The sequence below is a fragment of the Hyperolius riggenbachi genome, chromosome 11 (genome assembly GCF_040937935.1).
Source record: "Hyperolius riggenbachi isolate aHypRig1 chromosome 11, aHypRig1.pri, whole genome shotgun sequence".
NCBI lineage: Eukaryota > Metazoa > Chordata > Amphibia > Anura > Hyperoliidae > Hyperolius > Hyperolius riggenbachi.
In genome coordinates this window covers 135,667,339-135,682,624 of record NC_090656.1, presented here as the reverse complement: position 1 = coordinate 135,682,624, position 15,286 = coordinate 135,667,339, and the positions used below count along the sequence as shown (strand labels likewise).

Below are 15,286 nucleotides of genomic sequence, written 5' to 3'. Positions count from 1 at the left end.
ATGCAATCTGTTTTGACTCGTAGCGTTTGAGTGAAGCCACGGTCCAGAAAAGTTTGACCTCCTTGTCTGATAGACGACTCAGATCTTGCTCTAAAACCTTCACCCCCACTGTTTTGCTGGAACTTGACCCACTGGCTGTGTCAGTAAAGAAGGTTTCCCAGTCAGACCTGCCCACTTGGAGGCGTTTGGTTCCTGTAGTTACCGTTTCCACGGAAGGTCCAGGAGCCTCAGTGGTTTGCACTTCTGTTTCTTGCATCTGTGCACGGAATCAAAAAGTCCAATAGTGTACTAGAGTGGGAGAGAAAAAGACCGGCACTAGATCCCAACAGCAAGGCACAGGTCCGCTTCACCGGATTCTGTATATGTAGCGTGCACGTGCACCTCAGAACAAAGCGTTGAATTATAACATAGAAGGAAAATGAAGGCACTGAGCTTGCAGAAAATATACCTTTAATCCACGGTGGAAGGACACATCAGGGTGTACAGTGTGGGTGCAAGCAGATTGTAGCTAGCCTGGGGGGGGGGGGGGGGGAAGCTGCAGCAATAGAGAGTCACTTTTGAAAATAGAACAATTCCTAAGACTGAGACAGGTTGTCTCAGCAGATTGTAGCTAGCCTGGGGGGGGGAACTGCGGCAATAGAGAGACACTTTTGAAAAGGTGTGTGCTCTCTGCTGTGCAGCGCCTGGTTTGGGCCCCGTCATAGACTGTAATGTTAAACAGTCTATAGTGGAGCATCAAGATTTCTCCCCAAGTCACTGTAATTAGAATGTCGGAAGTAGAGTCAGTGGCATTGGGGAGACGTAGAAGACCGGGGTTACGCAGAGCTCTGTCGCATGGAGCCAGGAAGAGGTGAGTTAGTGTCCCCTGCCTGCTTGTCCTGCTGCGCTAATTACTGGAGTGGGGGAGTGCTAAAGGGGGGTCCGAGGTGAAGTCAGGCCCACCTTCATGCCGCTGTGTGCCCACTGTCCCCCCCCCCCCCCCCCCCCTCCAGGCTACTTATACTGGAGGCACCTACACCTGACTTACCTGCACTGGGGGCACCTATACCTGGACAACCTATATTGGGGGCACCTATATCTGGATAACCTATGCAGGGGGCACCTATAGACCTGGCTACATACACTGAGAGCACCTATACCTGGCAAACCTATACGGAGGCACCATCCAAAGTTTTGCAGGAGGGCCCAGTGATTTCTAGTTACGCCCCTGAGTGACAGAAACATAGTTAAAAAGTAATATATAGTACTTACTCTGGGACAAATATACATTGTATCTGTATGTATTTTCAGATCTGTTGCCTGCCTACCTCATTAATGTTAATCATCTTCCTCCTTAATGGGGCATATCTAAATATTACAACTGACTGACACTACATAGTATTGTGGCCCTAATTGCAGTTTGTCAAAACCTCTTTTGAATAGAAATTAGGGAAGTTGTCTGTGGTCTGACAAAAGTATATTGAAGTGTCAGCCTATTAACTAGTGTTGACGCGTACATATTGTTCTGGATATTTTGATTGAATTCACCCTTGTCCCCAACTGTGGCCAAGTGTGCTCCGCTTAGCGTTCCAGGAAGTATCAGAGAGCTGAAACGTGGCACGGAGTGCAGCAACCAGAGGTGGCAGAGAGGGTGAGTTAACACAACATCAGCTCCCCCCCACCCCCCGTCGCCATGGTCCTCATATTAACATTTAGGTTTGTATCTGAAACATTTGGAGTGGTGTTCCAACTTCAAATGCATCAACACTACTGCTAACTAAAAAAGTGCTGCGTTTTGAATCCAACGCACTTTATACATTTTTTGATTTTGCTGTAACTGTGATGATATTTCCATCTCCTGAGCCCTATCCTCTGTTTTCTCTTTATCTCCTCCTCTCTCACTCTCATCTCACTCTCTCCTATGATCTCTTGAGTGCACTTGCCTAGTAATGTTTCCTCCTTCATGTTTTCAGGTTTATTTTAGATGACTCCGCCCTTTATTTGTCTGATAAATGTGAGGCTGATGTGGCTGATTTAAAGAGAGGTATGTAACGTGCTGCACATTTCACAGATTTAACTTGTATTGGTGTACCATGTGTATATGTGTGCGTGTATATTTTTTACAGAGGTTATGAATGATAACACATAATCTTTTATTTCGCTCAGGGCCCCATTCACACTGGGCACGTTGCGTTGGCCTATTTTGCCACAGGCCAAGGTTATGCCAGTGCAATTCTATATTGCATTTCATACCTGCACAGTGTGGCAGAAGTCCTCAATTTGCCGCTCTGGTAACGGTGGCGCAACGGCCCGTTGAACCGTTGAAGTCGTGTAAGTGTATGGCGCCGCATTTTTTTTTTTAATTGTTCACCGCACATATTTGCGTCGCGCACATATATATTGTGTCTGCTCAATTCTCCCGATGGCCACAGGAAGTGAGCGATAGAGAGCTTTACTTCCTGCTTGGGTTGCAGCCAGAAGGGAGATTACCGCAGTGATCCCCGAAGGCTATTTTTTAGTGGTGAGATGCAATTATTGCACAGCAACATTGGTGAGCAGTGTGAAACTGGCCTCATGGTTATAAATGGCTGAAGCCATTTATTGTTAAACAACTTTGTTTACTTTTTTTTTGCATCATAATAACTACACAAACTACCCAAATGACCCTGATCAAAAGTTTACGTACCAGAGTCCTTAATACTGTGTATTGCCCCCTTTAACATAAATGACAGCTTGAAGTCTTTTGTGGTAGTTGTGGACAAGGCTCCTTATCTTCTCAGTCAGTAAAGCTACCAATTCTTTCTGGCAAAAACTTCCAGTTCCCGTAAATTCTTGGGAGGTCTTGCATATTTGTTTATTCAGATTAATAGATTAAACATTGACCAAAAGGACCAAAACTTTTAAAGATCAGAATGTACTTTTGCATTTAAAACTTATAGAATTACAACTTAAAAACATACCATCTCACTATTCAGCATCATGCATGCGTGAAGCATTTTCATGCAACGCGCTCTTTACCTTTAGTAACGCATGTTGAGTGTACAACATAACGCCTGCTAGTGCTACTCCCCTGGCATTGGTACCAGTAAAATTGGTGTGCGCTACTTGCGCACAGTGGTCGCTCTACACTAAAGGTGCATAACACACACGCACTACAAAGGAAACGACGAGTCCGCCGGACCCTCCCGCTGGGCGGTCTTTAGCCGACGGTATGCGCGTGTATACGCGCTGCCGGCAGACTGATAAGGCTGTTTCAGAAACAGCCTTATCAGTCTGCCGACAGCGCATACACACGCGCATACCGCCGGCTAAAGACCGCCCAGCGGGAGGGTCCGGCGGACCCGTCCTTTCCTTTTGTAGTGCGTGTGTACGCACCTTTAGGCCATGGGAGACACAGCCCCCCCTTTCTGATTACAATGCCCCCCCCCCCCCATCGTGCCCCCTGTTCAGTAGCATGCAATTACAGTAACTGTTTCCATGCTCCAGCTGTGTGCACTGAACAGGAAAAACAAGTTGTCTCAGCTAGGGGAGCTAAGGAGTGTTACACCCAGACACACAAATGGTGTTTTGTCTCCCTGCTGCATTGTCCCCTTCCTTCCCTCCTCTACCTGTCAGGCATAAGCTTGGAGGCTGAATGACTAGTCTGTGATCGGTCTACACAGGTTGCTAGTAAGAATTGACAAGTGACAGGCAGTTACATCTGTAGCTAAAGGACCACTATTGCAAATGTAAGGTTAATTTTAGACTTTCAGCATAAGATGAAATCTTTGACTATTATCAGCTCATTAATTCCGTAGCTAGCCAGACCAGGACATCCCATGTTTAGCATAGGTTAATAGAATGCAGATTCGCTCCCTCCCTGTAAAGAACAGAAAAGAAGCTGTTTTTTTTTTGTTTGTTTGTATTTCTTTTAATAGACCCATATGGTGACATTACACTGGCTATGTGTTGGTTATAAGCGAATTGTTTTTTTTTCTAACTGAGCAACAGTTTAGATTACAGAACAGTACAGAGAAGTTAATTATGGTATTTATTCATACAGTGGCTGATTTTTATCTGTTAAATATGAGCGTTATACTTATTTAAATGTTTTTTACTGAACGTAACAAGTTCAATATAAAATTATTTTTTGTTTTGATGCAACGCATGTAATATCTGAAATACACTTCTACATAAATAATGAATTATTGCTGGGTAATTTTTTTTCCTATCACATGCCCCAATGGGCCCCACCAGCTTACCATTGTGCTCTCTTCCTGCCACGACCACTCCCTCCCCCCCCCCCCCATGAGGAAGCTGGAGCTCCCGCTGCTTACGCACAGCAGTTGTACCAGACGTGCATGAATCAGGCCCATATGTGAAGCTAAAATACGCCCCATGAACCAATAGCTTAGTGTGATTATTCATGTGACAAGTAGTCTGATCCATTGAGATTATACCTTAGAATTTACAAGACTAAAAGGACCTGCTGCTTTCATCCTGGTGCCACATACCGCAGGCTACATCCAGAGGTTTTGTGGAGTCAAAGCTGTTTAGGCTGCACAAGGAGAAATGCAACATTAGGAATAAGGCTGTTCAGTGTATGTAAATAATTCCGACTATTTCATCAAATACCTTATTTTTATATTTGTCATGCTATTCTCCAACTATAGGAGTCTAAAAATGCAAAGTATGCTGAGATTTTTACTATAACCACTAGGGGGCAGAAATTGCACAGCATTGACTTGCATTCAAAGCACTTGAAATTGCAGACCTCTTGCATGAAAAACTTTAAAGTGCTGAGACCCTTTCTGAGAATTTTCTGTTTCTGCTTCTCTTGCCCAGTGCGAAAAGCAGAAAGAGTATATCTGAGTTAAAAGCAGATATAAATTCCATTTTGGTGCCTCAAAATCACAGCTACATTATTTCAGCATAGTTCAGAAAACTTCTCTGTGGTTCTCTCTCTGCAGTTTTTCTTTACCTGTCACCTGAAAAACTTTATTTTGTGTATTTTGCAAGCCCTGCTCTAGTCCTGTGATCATTTATTGTATCTGCAATGTTAGCAGGGTATTACAGCAGACACAAGTAAAGAATATTGTCACGAGTGTCATTCAGAATTGCGTAACATTTCTGCGACAGTGCTAATGACAGTATACTTAATCACAGTCTACCTTGATGCGCTGGCTGTATGCAAAACAGTGGAGGTTAGCTTTAAGGGGATGGGACTTGATTACTATGGTTTTGAGTCAAGGAAGTCAAAGTTAACATTTACTATTCCACAATACCACAAAGCATTAACAATAAATACAAAGTCTGTCCTTGTATTTTAGCATCATATGAATTCTGTACATCATCACAGGCTTATTAAGTTGTGTTGCACATTCTAAAATACTGGTTAGTGAATGAGATAGTAAGGGGAGTTTTTAGTACAGTAATTACAGTATAGTAGAGGCTTTTGGGTTTTAGTTCATCAGTGCAGAGAACAAAGGTGGAGTGCAAGCCTAGATATGGGCACTCATGGCATAGCAGTCTTTGGCAATCCATGCCAGCTTCTAATAGTTTAAATCTTTGCTTCCTTTGGGCATTTGTTCCTCATCAGTGGTGACTATTGACCACAACCACCTGGTCAAGGCAGTCTAAGCACTGTTAAAAAGATCAAACATCCATGGCAAACAAAATCAAAGATAAAAAACTTCCATGGCTATTGATTTTGTTTACTATTTGTTGCTAATTTATGTTTAAGGCAGTCTAAGTATTCAAATAAAGTTAGGGGCATCTGCTGCTGTAAGCTAGCTTTAAACTGGCTGGGCAGTAAATGTACTGTGTGTTGAGTAGTTTGGGATAAAGCAGGTGATAAAATGGGCACTGCATAGACTGCTATGTTAATTATGGCTGTATAGCGACAGCCAGAGAGTCATTTGGGCAGAGGCGCACAATAAATTCTAGTTACAGGCGGTTAATATATCGGTGGAGGAAGCTTTTAGCAGTGGAAGACTATGCAGATAATAGTGGAGAGACCGTTTTACGGGAAGAAAAAGACACCGATATCGGTGGAGGAATCAGAGAGGGTTAGGTTAGTGCTAGGTAGGTAGATGGAGGGTTTGTGTGTGAAGTGGATTAAGTTAGGTGGTGGTCGAATATCCGTAATTTTTAGTAGTAGTCATTTAGAATAGTAGAATATTGGTAATTTTACTGATATGCTACTAGAGGCTTTTCCTGGCACCCAATTTACTGCAGCACCCTTTTTGGGAGGCTTTCCAGCAGCTTGATCACCTTTATGAGCCACTGTCCATGCAAAACGTGTTTCAAGCGTAAGTCTGAATAACGTCAAGATGAATTTTGGTTGGTTGACTTGAAAAGTCAATTGTGCATTTTATACAAATGTCAGATCCCCCAAAAAACTCACTCAAAGAGAGAAGCAGATGGACGATAATAAAAGCCCTAGAACAAAAAAAGGTGCCTTATTCCTGCCTCTGAGCACCAGGGCTGTGGAGTCAGAGTTGGAGTCGAGGAGTCAGAGCAATTTTGGGTACCCGGAGTCTGAGTCGGTGATTTTATAAACTGAGGAGTCTGGAGTCGGATGATTTTTGTACAAAATCCACAGCCCTGGTAAGTATTAGACTAAGGAGCCGGAGTCGAGGAGTCTGAGCCATTTTGGGTACCTGGAGTCTGAGTTGGAGTCGGTGGTTTCATAAACTGAGGAGTTGGAGTCTGAAGATTTTTGTACAGACTCCAAGCCCTGCTGAGCACTTGCTGGCACTTGATTTTCCCTGAGGAAGTAGACAGAGACCCACAAAACGTGTTGCCAGTGCAATACAGTTCATAAAACATATTTGTCTTAATTGAGGTAAGCAACCTCATCTTCCTCCTTTTATTGTTTTTAACATAGTTTTATCCTTACTTGGGTGCCTCTTTCCCCTGTGTGCCACTAGAAGAGAGCCAGCAACAACTTATACAATACATATGCTTTATTAAGTAGAAAATAAGTCTTGTTGAATAATAAAAGAACCTTTTATCCCTTATGCCTTTGGGCATTTGATGACACTAATGACAGCCAGAATCCTAAGGTAGAATTCTTCTTTCAGGTTGCTAATGGGATAACATTAATGTGTTTGAACAAGTTTGTAGATTTTTGAGGCTGGATCCAGTGATGAGTGTTTCATCATGCCAAGTCACATTGCCTGGTGTCACTGGCCTTCAGGGCTTTTTGTCACAATCTCTACCTATAGCTAGAATGGAAATCCTAATCACACATTTGGTAATTAAATGTAGCTGAGTGAAAAGGTCAAACATTGCTTAACCAGATCTGTGCAAGAGGCACAAGCCCTACAATCTAGAATTCTTATAGGTGGTAACATTTGTTATTCCTGCAAATGATCTGCATTTAGGCTGCATTTCCACTTGTGCGGTGGGGATCGTCACGGGAAAAATTTGCATGCGGATGTGAATTTCACATGCAGGTGTATGCAAATTTTCATGCGAATTCGCATGGATGACGATGTATGCGAATTTAACCATGGCAGTGCTGGTGTGATTTTTTTCCATTGTTTCTATGCAAATTCGCATGAAAATTCGCATACCCAAACTGCATGCAAATTTCATATTAAATACATTGTATGCGATTCGCATAGCGGTATGCGAATTCTGATGGCTCTGCACAGAAAAACGCAAAGGAATAATGACAAGTGGAAACAGTCCCATTCACTTGTATTGCTATGCGAATTTGCATGCGAAAACGCATGCGAATTCGTGATAGTGGAAATGGGTCCTCAAACATTATGGGCTGTATTCACAGAACTTCTCATAAATTACTTATCACCTAATTGTTAAAGGGATACTGTAGGGGGGTCCGGGGGAAATGAGTTGAAGTTACCCGGGGCTTCTAATGGTCCCCCGCAGACATCCTGTGCCCGCGCAGCCACTCCCCAATGCTCCGGCCCCGCCTCCGGTTCACTTCTGGAATTTCAGACTTTAAAGTCTGAAAACCACTGCGCCTGCGTTGCCGTGTCCTCGCTTTCCCTGATGTCACCAGGAGCGCACAGCGCAGGCACAGACCATACTGGGTCTGCGCAGTGCGCTCCTGGTGCCATCAGCAGGAGTGAGGACACGGCAACGCAGGCGCATGTGGTTTTCAGACTATAAAGTCTGAAATTCCAGAAGTGAACTGGAGGCGGGGCCGGAGCATCGGTGAGCAGCTGCGCGGGCACAGGATGCCTGCGGGGGACCATTAGAAGCCCCGGGTAACTTCAACTCATTTTCCCCGGACCCCCCTACAGTATCCCTTTAAAAAAATAACCTTTCAGCATATTTACAAGCAAACTAATCACTCAAAGTAAGTTGTTCCTGATTAACTTCTTTTAAATATTACTTTTCTTACCTTCATTATATTATATTTTTGCTCTTTTGGAACTTAAAAATGTAACATAGATAAGGTGAAAACAGAGGAAAACAGGCGAAAAAGCTTTGTGAATCATGCCCAATGCCTAAAGTGCAATTCCACTTTATATAAACGTATCCACCATAAGAAATGTGCAGTAACTTTCAATAGATTATTTCAAGAGGAACTCCAGTGAAAATAACGTAATGAAAAAAAGTGCTTAATTACAATAATTATTTATAAATAATTTAGTCAGTGTTTGCCCATTGTTCATTCTGCTTGCATACCTGCCATGTACAACATTATTTTTTTTCCTGTTGATGTATTTAAAAACAATGCAAAAAAAGCCTTTACTTCCTTGATAATTAACTGTGGTCTTTTTGTTGTATAGTTACATATACCCATCCATCAAGTTGTTGTGCTGACCAACCCTTGGGGAGGTTGCTTCCATTTCTCAATCGGCCTGGTTGTTAGGCTCCCTGCACACTGCATGCGATTCAGATTCTGCTTTTTAATCGTTTTTTTACATCCGATTCCGATTTCTAATCTTTACTGCATGCTGCGTTTTTTGATCCGTTTTTCTGTTGAATGTATTCAGGGAAAATCGGAATTGGAATCGGAATTGGAAAACGGATTTGCAGTGTGCAGGGAGCCTAGTCCCGATGGTTTTGAAATTGTGTTTAAAGGGGAACTGAAGAGAGAGGTATATGGAGGCTGTCATGTTTATTTCCTTTTAATCAATACCAGTTACCTGGCGGCCCTGCTGGTCTATTTCTCTGCAGTAGTATCTGAATAACGTCAGAAACAAGCATGCAGCTAGCCTTGTCAGATCAGACTTATAAGTCTGAACCACTGAAACACCTGATCTGCTGCATGCTTGTTCAGGGGCTATGGCTAATAGTATTAGAGACAAAGGATCAGCAGGGCTGCCAGGCAACTGGTATTGTCTAAAAGGAAATAAACATGACAGCCTCCATATACCTCTCTCTTCAGTTCCCCTTTAAAGCACGCCTGAACTGAGAGCAATATGGAGGTTGACATACTTATTTCTTTTTCAACAATGTGGATTGCCTGGCTGTCTTGCTGAGCATTTGTTTCTAAAACTTTAGGGCCCGTTTCCACTATCGCGAATCCGCATGCGTTGCCCGCATGCGGATTCGCACAGTCAGTACAAGTGGATGGGACTGTTTCCACTTGTGCGTTTCCCCGCACGTTTTTCTGTGCAGAAAAAATCTGCAGGGTAGGGGCCTCAGAATTCGCCTGCGTGTGGAATGCAGGCGAATCGCACGCAATGTATTTAATAGGGAAATCGCATGCGTTTTCCCCATGCGTTTTTTGCCGCGATTTCGCATAGTTACCCATGTTAATTCACACAGGCAGTGACATGGTTAAAATCGCATACAGCCTTACCTATGCGAAATCGCATGCGAAATCGCGGCAAAAAACGCATGCGGAATCGCACCCGCATGCGATTTGCCTGCGGTGATTCGCCGGCGATTTCGTAACGCTATAGTGGAAACGGGCCCTCAGCCATAGAACAAGCATGCAGATCGTCTGATCTGAAGACTTGAACCAGTCTGAACTGAAGTCTGACTGGATTAGCTGCATGCTTGTTTCAGGTGTGTGATTCAGACACTCCTGCATTGAGGGCTGGTGCACACCGAGCGGCTTTTTGGGCGTTTTCAGATCCGCTTGCGGCTGCGGATCTGCTTGGTCAATGTATCTCAATGGGGTGGTGCACACCAGAGCGGCAGGCGTTTTGCAGAAACGAAAAATGCCTGGGTGAGGCATTTTTTGGATTGCGGATGCGTTTCTGCCTCAATGTTAAGTATAGGAAAAACGCAAACCGCTCTGAAAAACGGCACTTCAGAGCGGTTTTGCAGGCGTTTTTGTTACAGAAGCTGTTCAGTAACAGCTTTACTGTAACAATATATGAAATGTACTATACTGAAAACCGCAGCAGCAATCTGCAAAACGCTAGCAAAACGCCTCATAAAAATAAAAAAAAGCGTTTAAAAATCTGCTAGCATTTTGCGGATCTGCTAGCGGGTTTTGGTGTGCACCAGCCCTGAAAGAGATCAGCCAGAACAGCCAGGCAACTAGTATTAATTAACAGGAAATAAATATGGCGGCCTCCAAATCCCTCTCACTTCCGGTGTACTTTTCCATTTTTCCAGCCTGCTAAGTTTTAATAAGTGTTTTTTGGAAGCCCTCAGAAATATTGCTGCATTGAGAAACTAAGCTATGATTGATACAGCAATTATCTTGCTTTTTTATATTTCAAAAGCTGCATTTATTTTTACAAAACTTTTAATATCAAACAATGTACTATTGATGCATATATAACAAAAATCTAACGCAGTGCTGATTGTTGCTTGTGAATGTAACAGAGGCGTATCTAGAGGGGTGCAGGCATGGCTTGTGCCACGGGCGCCACAGCCTGCCCCTGTGCTGCACCAGCCTGCCTTCCTCCATGCCTCCCTGTCATTCAGACCTCAGACCAGATTAATGCTGTTATCAGGGGAACATGGCTACTTAACTTATGCATGTAGGCTTAGTGTTAGAACAGAGGACAGAGAGTGAATAACAAGAGCTATTTCCAAAAAAGTAACCTCAGCAATATCCTGAGCCAAAACACAAAAGCAACCATAACACCATGTACATGAGAAATGATGCTATTTTTAGAGGGGAAGGGGGCTCTGACTGTGGAGGGGGGGGGGGCGCAATTTCATTGTTTGCTGTAGGCGCTATATTACCCAGATACGCCCCTGATGTAACACATGCCCATTTTGATGCAGTCACAACAAACACCAGTGTGAATATGGATCATTGATTTTGTTCTAGAATCCAAATGCTGCACACTAAATTTCTATATTAAAGAACACATTTGTTTAATATGAATAATCACTGAGCATGTTCTCCTGTCTTTTCAGATTATGTGTGTGTACTGGATGTCGATCTGCTGGAGCTGGTCATCACCACATGGAAGGGGAACGCATCCTCCAAGCTGGTATGAATCAGAAGGATAAAGTCACTTACAAGCCAGTTGACTTCACTAGCCCAATTCAAGGGGATTTTTTAAATAGTGTGGTTAAGGGTTAGAACGTTTTATAGATTTTGTTTTCCTGTGTCCTCATCTGTCCAGTCCAGATAAATGGTGCCAAAACATCTCCACGAGTCACAGAGCAATGGACAAGACCGTGTTTTCTAGATGTGGTAAAGTAATATTTCCCAACCTGTTTTATTGCTTTCCATCCCTTATTTCCTGGTTCTGCGGATACCAGTTTTCACATAAAAGTGACTACATTTTATGGGTTTTCCAGAAACCGGAAGTGTTGAAGGGAAATTTCCCCCATTGAGATGCACTGGCAGCAATATTCCTTCTAACCCTTTCACACTATTCCAAACTAAAATAAGTGGTTGCATCCTGTAAATACACCTTAAAGAGCAACTTCAGCCTAAACAAACATGCTGTCATTAAGTTACATTAGTTATGTTAATTAAAATAGATAGGTAATATAATCTCTTACCCACCCTGTTTTAAAAGAACAGGTAAATGTTTGATTTCATGAGGGCTGCCATCTTTTTGGTTTAAAGGAGGTGACTAGGAGCATGAGACGTAGTTCCAACTGTCCTGTGTGCTGATCAGCCCTCCCAGTTGCTAGGCAAAGTGAATAACAACATAGGAAATCCCATCATGCTTTGCACTGCATCAGGGAAAAAAAGCCCAGGCAGTTTTCTTTGATGGGTGGAGCTTAGTTAAAAATGCAGCTAAAAATGATGCTTTGGTAAGAAAAACAAAGTTCTGATGCTGTGAAACTGTTAAAGAAACACCAAGCCTTTTCAGTTCTGCTGAGTAGATTTTTAGTCCGGAGGTTCACTTTAAAATGCAATTTCTACAAGTAGTACACCTGACATTGGTAAGGGCCAAACTAGCACTCTCCGTAATACTGTAACATTGTTTACATAGCTCTGGCAATTGGACTGGTTCTCAGCCATTATGATCTTAATTATAGGTGGAGAGAGAGCAGAGAAATGACCTCATCAGCATGGTCATCTTCTTTTCTTGTCCTTTCAGCCCTTTTGGCAGCCCTGAGGCTGTGAGATAAATTGTAAGATCACAATGCAGCTTGGCAGGCTTGTCTTTGCACATACAACATTTTTTTCTTTTTCGCCAGTCTTCAGCTGGCAAAAACCTGCTGAGCCTCCTGTAAAGATGATAGTGTCTGTTAATCTGATCTTTAAAGTGACACTGTCAAAAATGTGCCGTGTAAGATAAAAGTATGTAAAAGTGTGGGGTGTGAAAAGAGGAATTGCCAATTCTGTGCATGCGCTTTGGTATGTAAGCTTTTAAACTCACGTGGCAACCCCCTTTCTGGTCACAGGAAGTGAAAGCATATGTTGCGTCAGAATTTGCTTTCCTCAGTGTGTATGAAAGAAAGACTGTTGGTTACCTTAACTTTTTGGTTGGTTTGGATAGGGTTTTTTATAATCCTGTTATAGTAGTGATGAAAAAGTCTGTTAATTCAAAGAACTGTCATGTACATCTCTCTCTCTCTCTCTCTCTCTCTCTCTCTCTCTCTCTCTCTCTCTCTCTCTCTCTCTCTCCCTCTCCCTCTCCCTCTCCTCTCTCTCTCTCTCTCTCTCTCTCTCTCTCTCTCTCTCTCTCTCTCTCTCTCTCTCTCTCTCTCTCTCTCTCTCTCTCTCTCTCTCTCTCTCTCTCTCTCTCTCTCTCATTTATTTATATATATCTATATTTCTACATCTATATATATCTATATATCTATCTATCTATCTATCTATCTATCTATCTATCTATCTATATATATATATATATATATATATATATATATATATATATATATACTTAAAATAAGAAAATAATAATCTCACAGCTTCAAAACGTAGTGAGCCTGTGTGCAACTGTTCATGGACTGAGACTCTTGCCTGAGCCATAAAATGTTTTCCCCTTTCTTCCTCACTAAGCGACTCCCATCGGCCACCTGCCACTACCAACATACCTGCTGATCTTGTCACTGATATTACATGACTAGATATGCGTTTTTGTGTAGCAGATTTAATATATTGTTACAGTAAAAGCTGTTATTGAACAGCTACTGTAACAAAAACGCCTGGAAAACAACTCTGATCTGGCGTTTTTCAGAGCGTTTTGCGGTTTTCCTATACTTAACATTGAAGGCAGAAACGCCTCAGAAATCCAAAAAAGGCTGCAGCCCGGTAGTTTGCGTTTGGGGGAAAAAAAGCCGCTCTGGTGTGCACCATCCCATTAACTTTTATTAGCCAACGGTTTTCCCCCTGCAAGCGTTTTAAACAACGCTGCAGAACCGCTCTAGTGCGCACTAGCCCAAACTCTCTATAGGCCTTGACGTTACCCAGTACAAATATTTTTCAGAGCAAGATAAAACCAATTACATTCCTTGCTACATTTTTGAGCCATGTTGATGGAAGCAGGGGAACCAACTTTTGTTCTCAAATACACAGATGAAGTCCAATGTATAGGCAGCTCACACTTCCACTTCCTGTGGCCACACTCATATGTCAGAGATTTCAGACATTGCAGAAGACAACTAAAGAAAACACAGAGCAAGAAAGTCTTATCACTTATATCTGTACATGTTTTTACCTTACTGGGCACATTTTTGACCCAAGGTCTCTTTAAGCTTGAGTCCTAATTTATGCTGCTTATCCAGAACAAGCATGCATTTATTGGAGCAAGAACTCCCTATCTGCAGCATACCCGTTATGAGTCACTGTTTCTATATATACAGTATACTGAAGGTAGAGGCTCAACATGATAGACGAGCAACAACCACCAAACACATGAGACCGGAGCTGCAGTGTCTTCCTGTTTTAGAAAGAAATGCTGTATGATTTAAAAATAATTTGTTGTGTCTGTAATTTAGTTTTAAATCCTTGACTACTACAGTTTATATTCCGCTTTTATACGCTTAACGGCTATCCTGCTTAACGTAATCCTGAGATGGGCTATATAAAAGATTTTATACTTACCTGGGGCTTCCTCCAGCCCCATGAGCACCTGGGGCCGGCTCAAGTATCAATTGGGCCCCAGGGCAAAATTAGCCTAGGGGCCCCCCAACAGACACTTCCCCGACCAAAAAGCGTCATTAGGGGCCCTTTGTTGCAGCCAAATTTCCCTCCTGGGCCCCTGAGGTGGCTGCTGACCCTCCCCCAATCACCAACTAACTTAACTGTGCTCCCTAGGACCTCTGCAGAGTATATGTCAGTGTAGTGTCTCACCTGCCCACCAGCACAGATGAGATGCTACTCTGCCAAATACTCTGTAGAGTCCCTGGAGAGCAACAGTTAAGATGGGGGAGGGACACCTTGGGGACCCCTACAGACTCTGGGGCCCTGGGGCAATTGCCCATTTTTTCCTATGGTAGCTCCGGCCCTGTGAGCACTGATCCGTCCTCCCGATTGCCTACTTTCACCTGGTATCGGTCTTGGTAATCTGGCTAAGTCGCGGGTAAAAGTATAAAATCTTTTAAATAGGCCATCTCAGGCACGCTTTAAGTGATCTCTATGGTTCTATGGAACCTTGGTCACCTAAGAGTGAGAGAGGAGACCAGCATTCTAATGATGCAGTACCATCTGTTGTAGTGGTATATATTGAGAGCAATGTATACTCACAAAGGTGGGTTGCCATCCTTGGCAACCACTTTATAGGCTAACTGGTAAATAACCATCCCCACTCGGTTCTCCAGGACTTGGGAACTTTAGGGTTAAAAGTGCCACCTGCTAGGGAGGTGTAACGACGATACTTTGACAGGTTTGGAGGCGTGCCTAAAGTGTTTTACTATTCTTACTTCTCCAGATGAAAAACACCAATGTTATTGGACGGATTTTATTTGATCACAATTGATAAGATGAATTAATAATATAATTCCCTTCTAAAAGTTATTAAACCAT

The 15,286-nt window shown here is 42.8% G+C and overlaps 1 protein-coding gene across 1 annotated transcript in view; it reads left to right on the top strand.

Moving 5' to 3' along the window:
- ATG2A (autophagy related 2A) overlaps positions 1–15,286 on the top strand; it is a 179,470-nt gene that overhangs the window by 117,765 nt on the left and 46,419 nt on the right. Inside the window, exons 26-27 of the mRNA XM_068259988.1 lie at positions 1,953–2,023; positions 11,269–11,345. Coding sequence (XP_068116089.1) covers positions 1,953–2,023; positions 11,269–11,345 — 148 coding nt within the window. The remainder of the gene's footprint in view (positions 1–1,952; positions 2,024–11,268; positions 11,346–15,286) is intronic.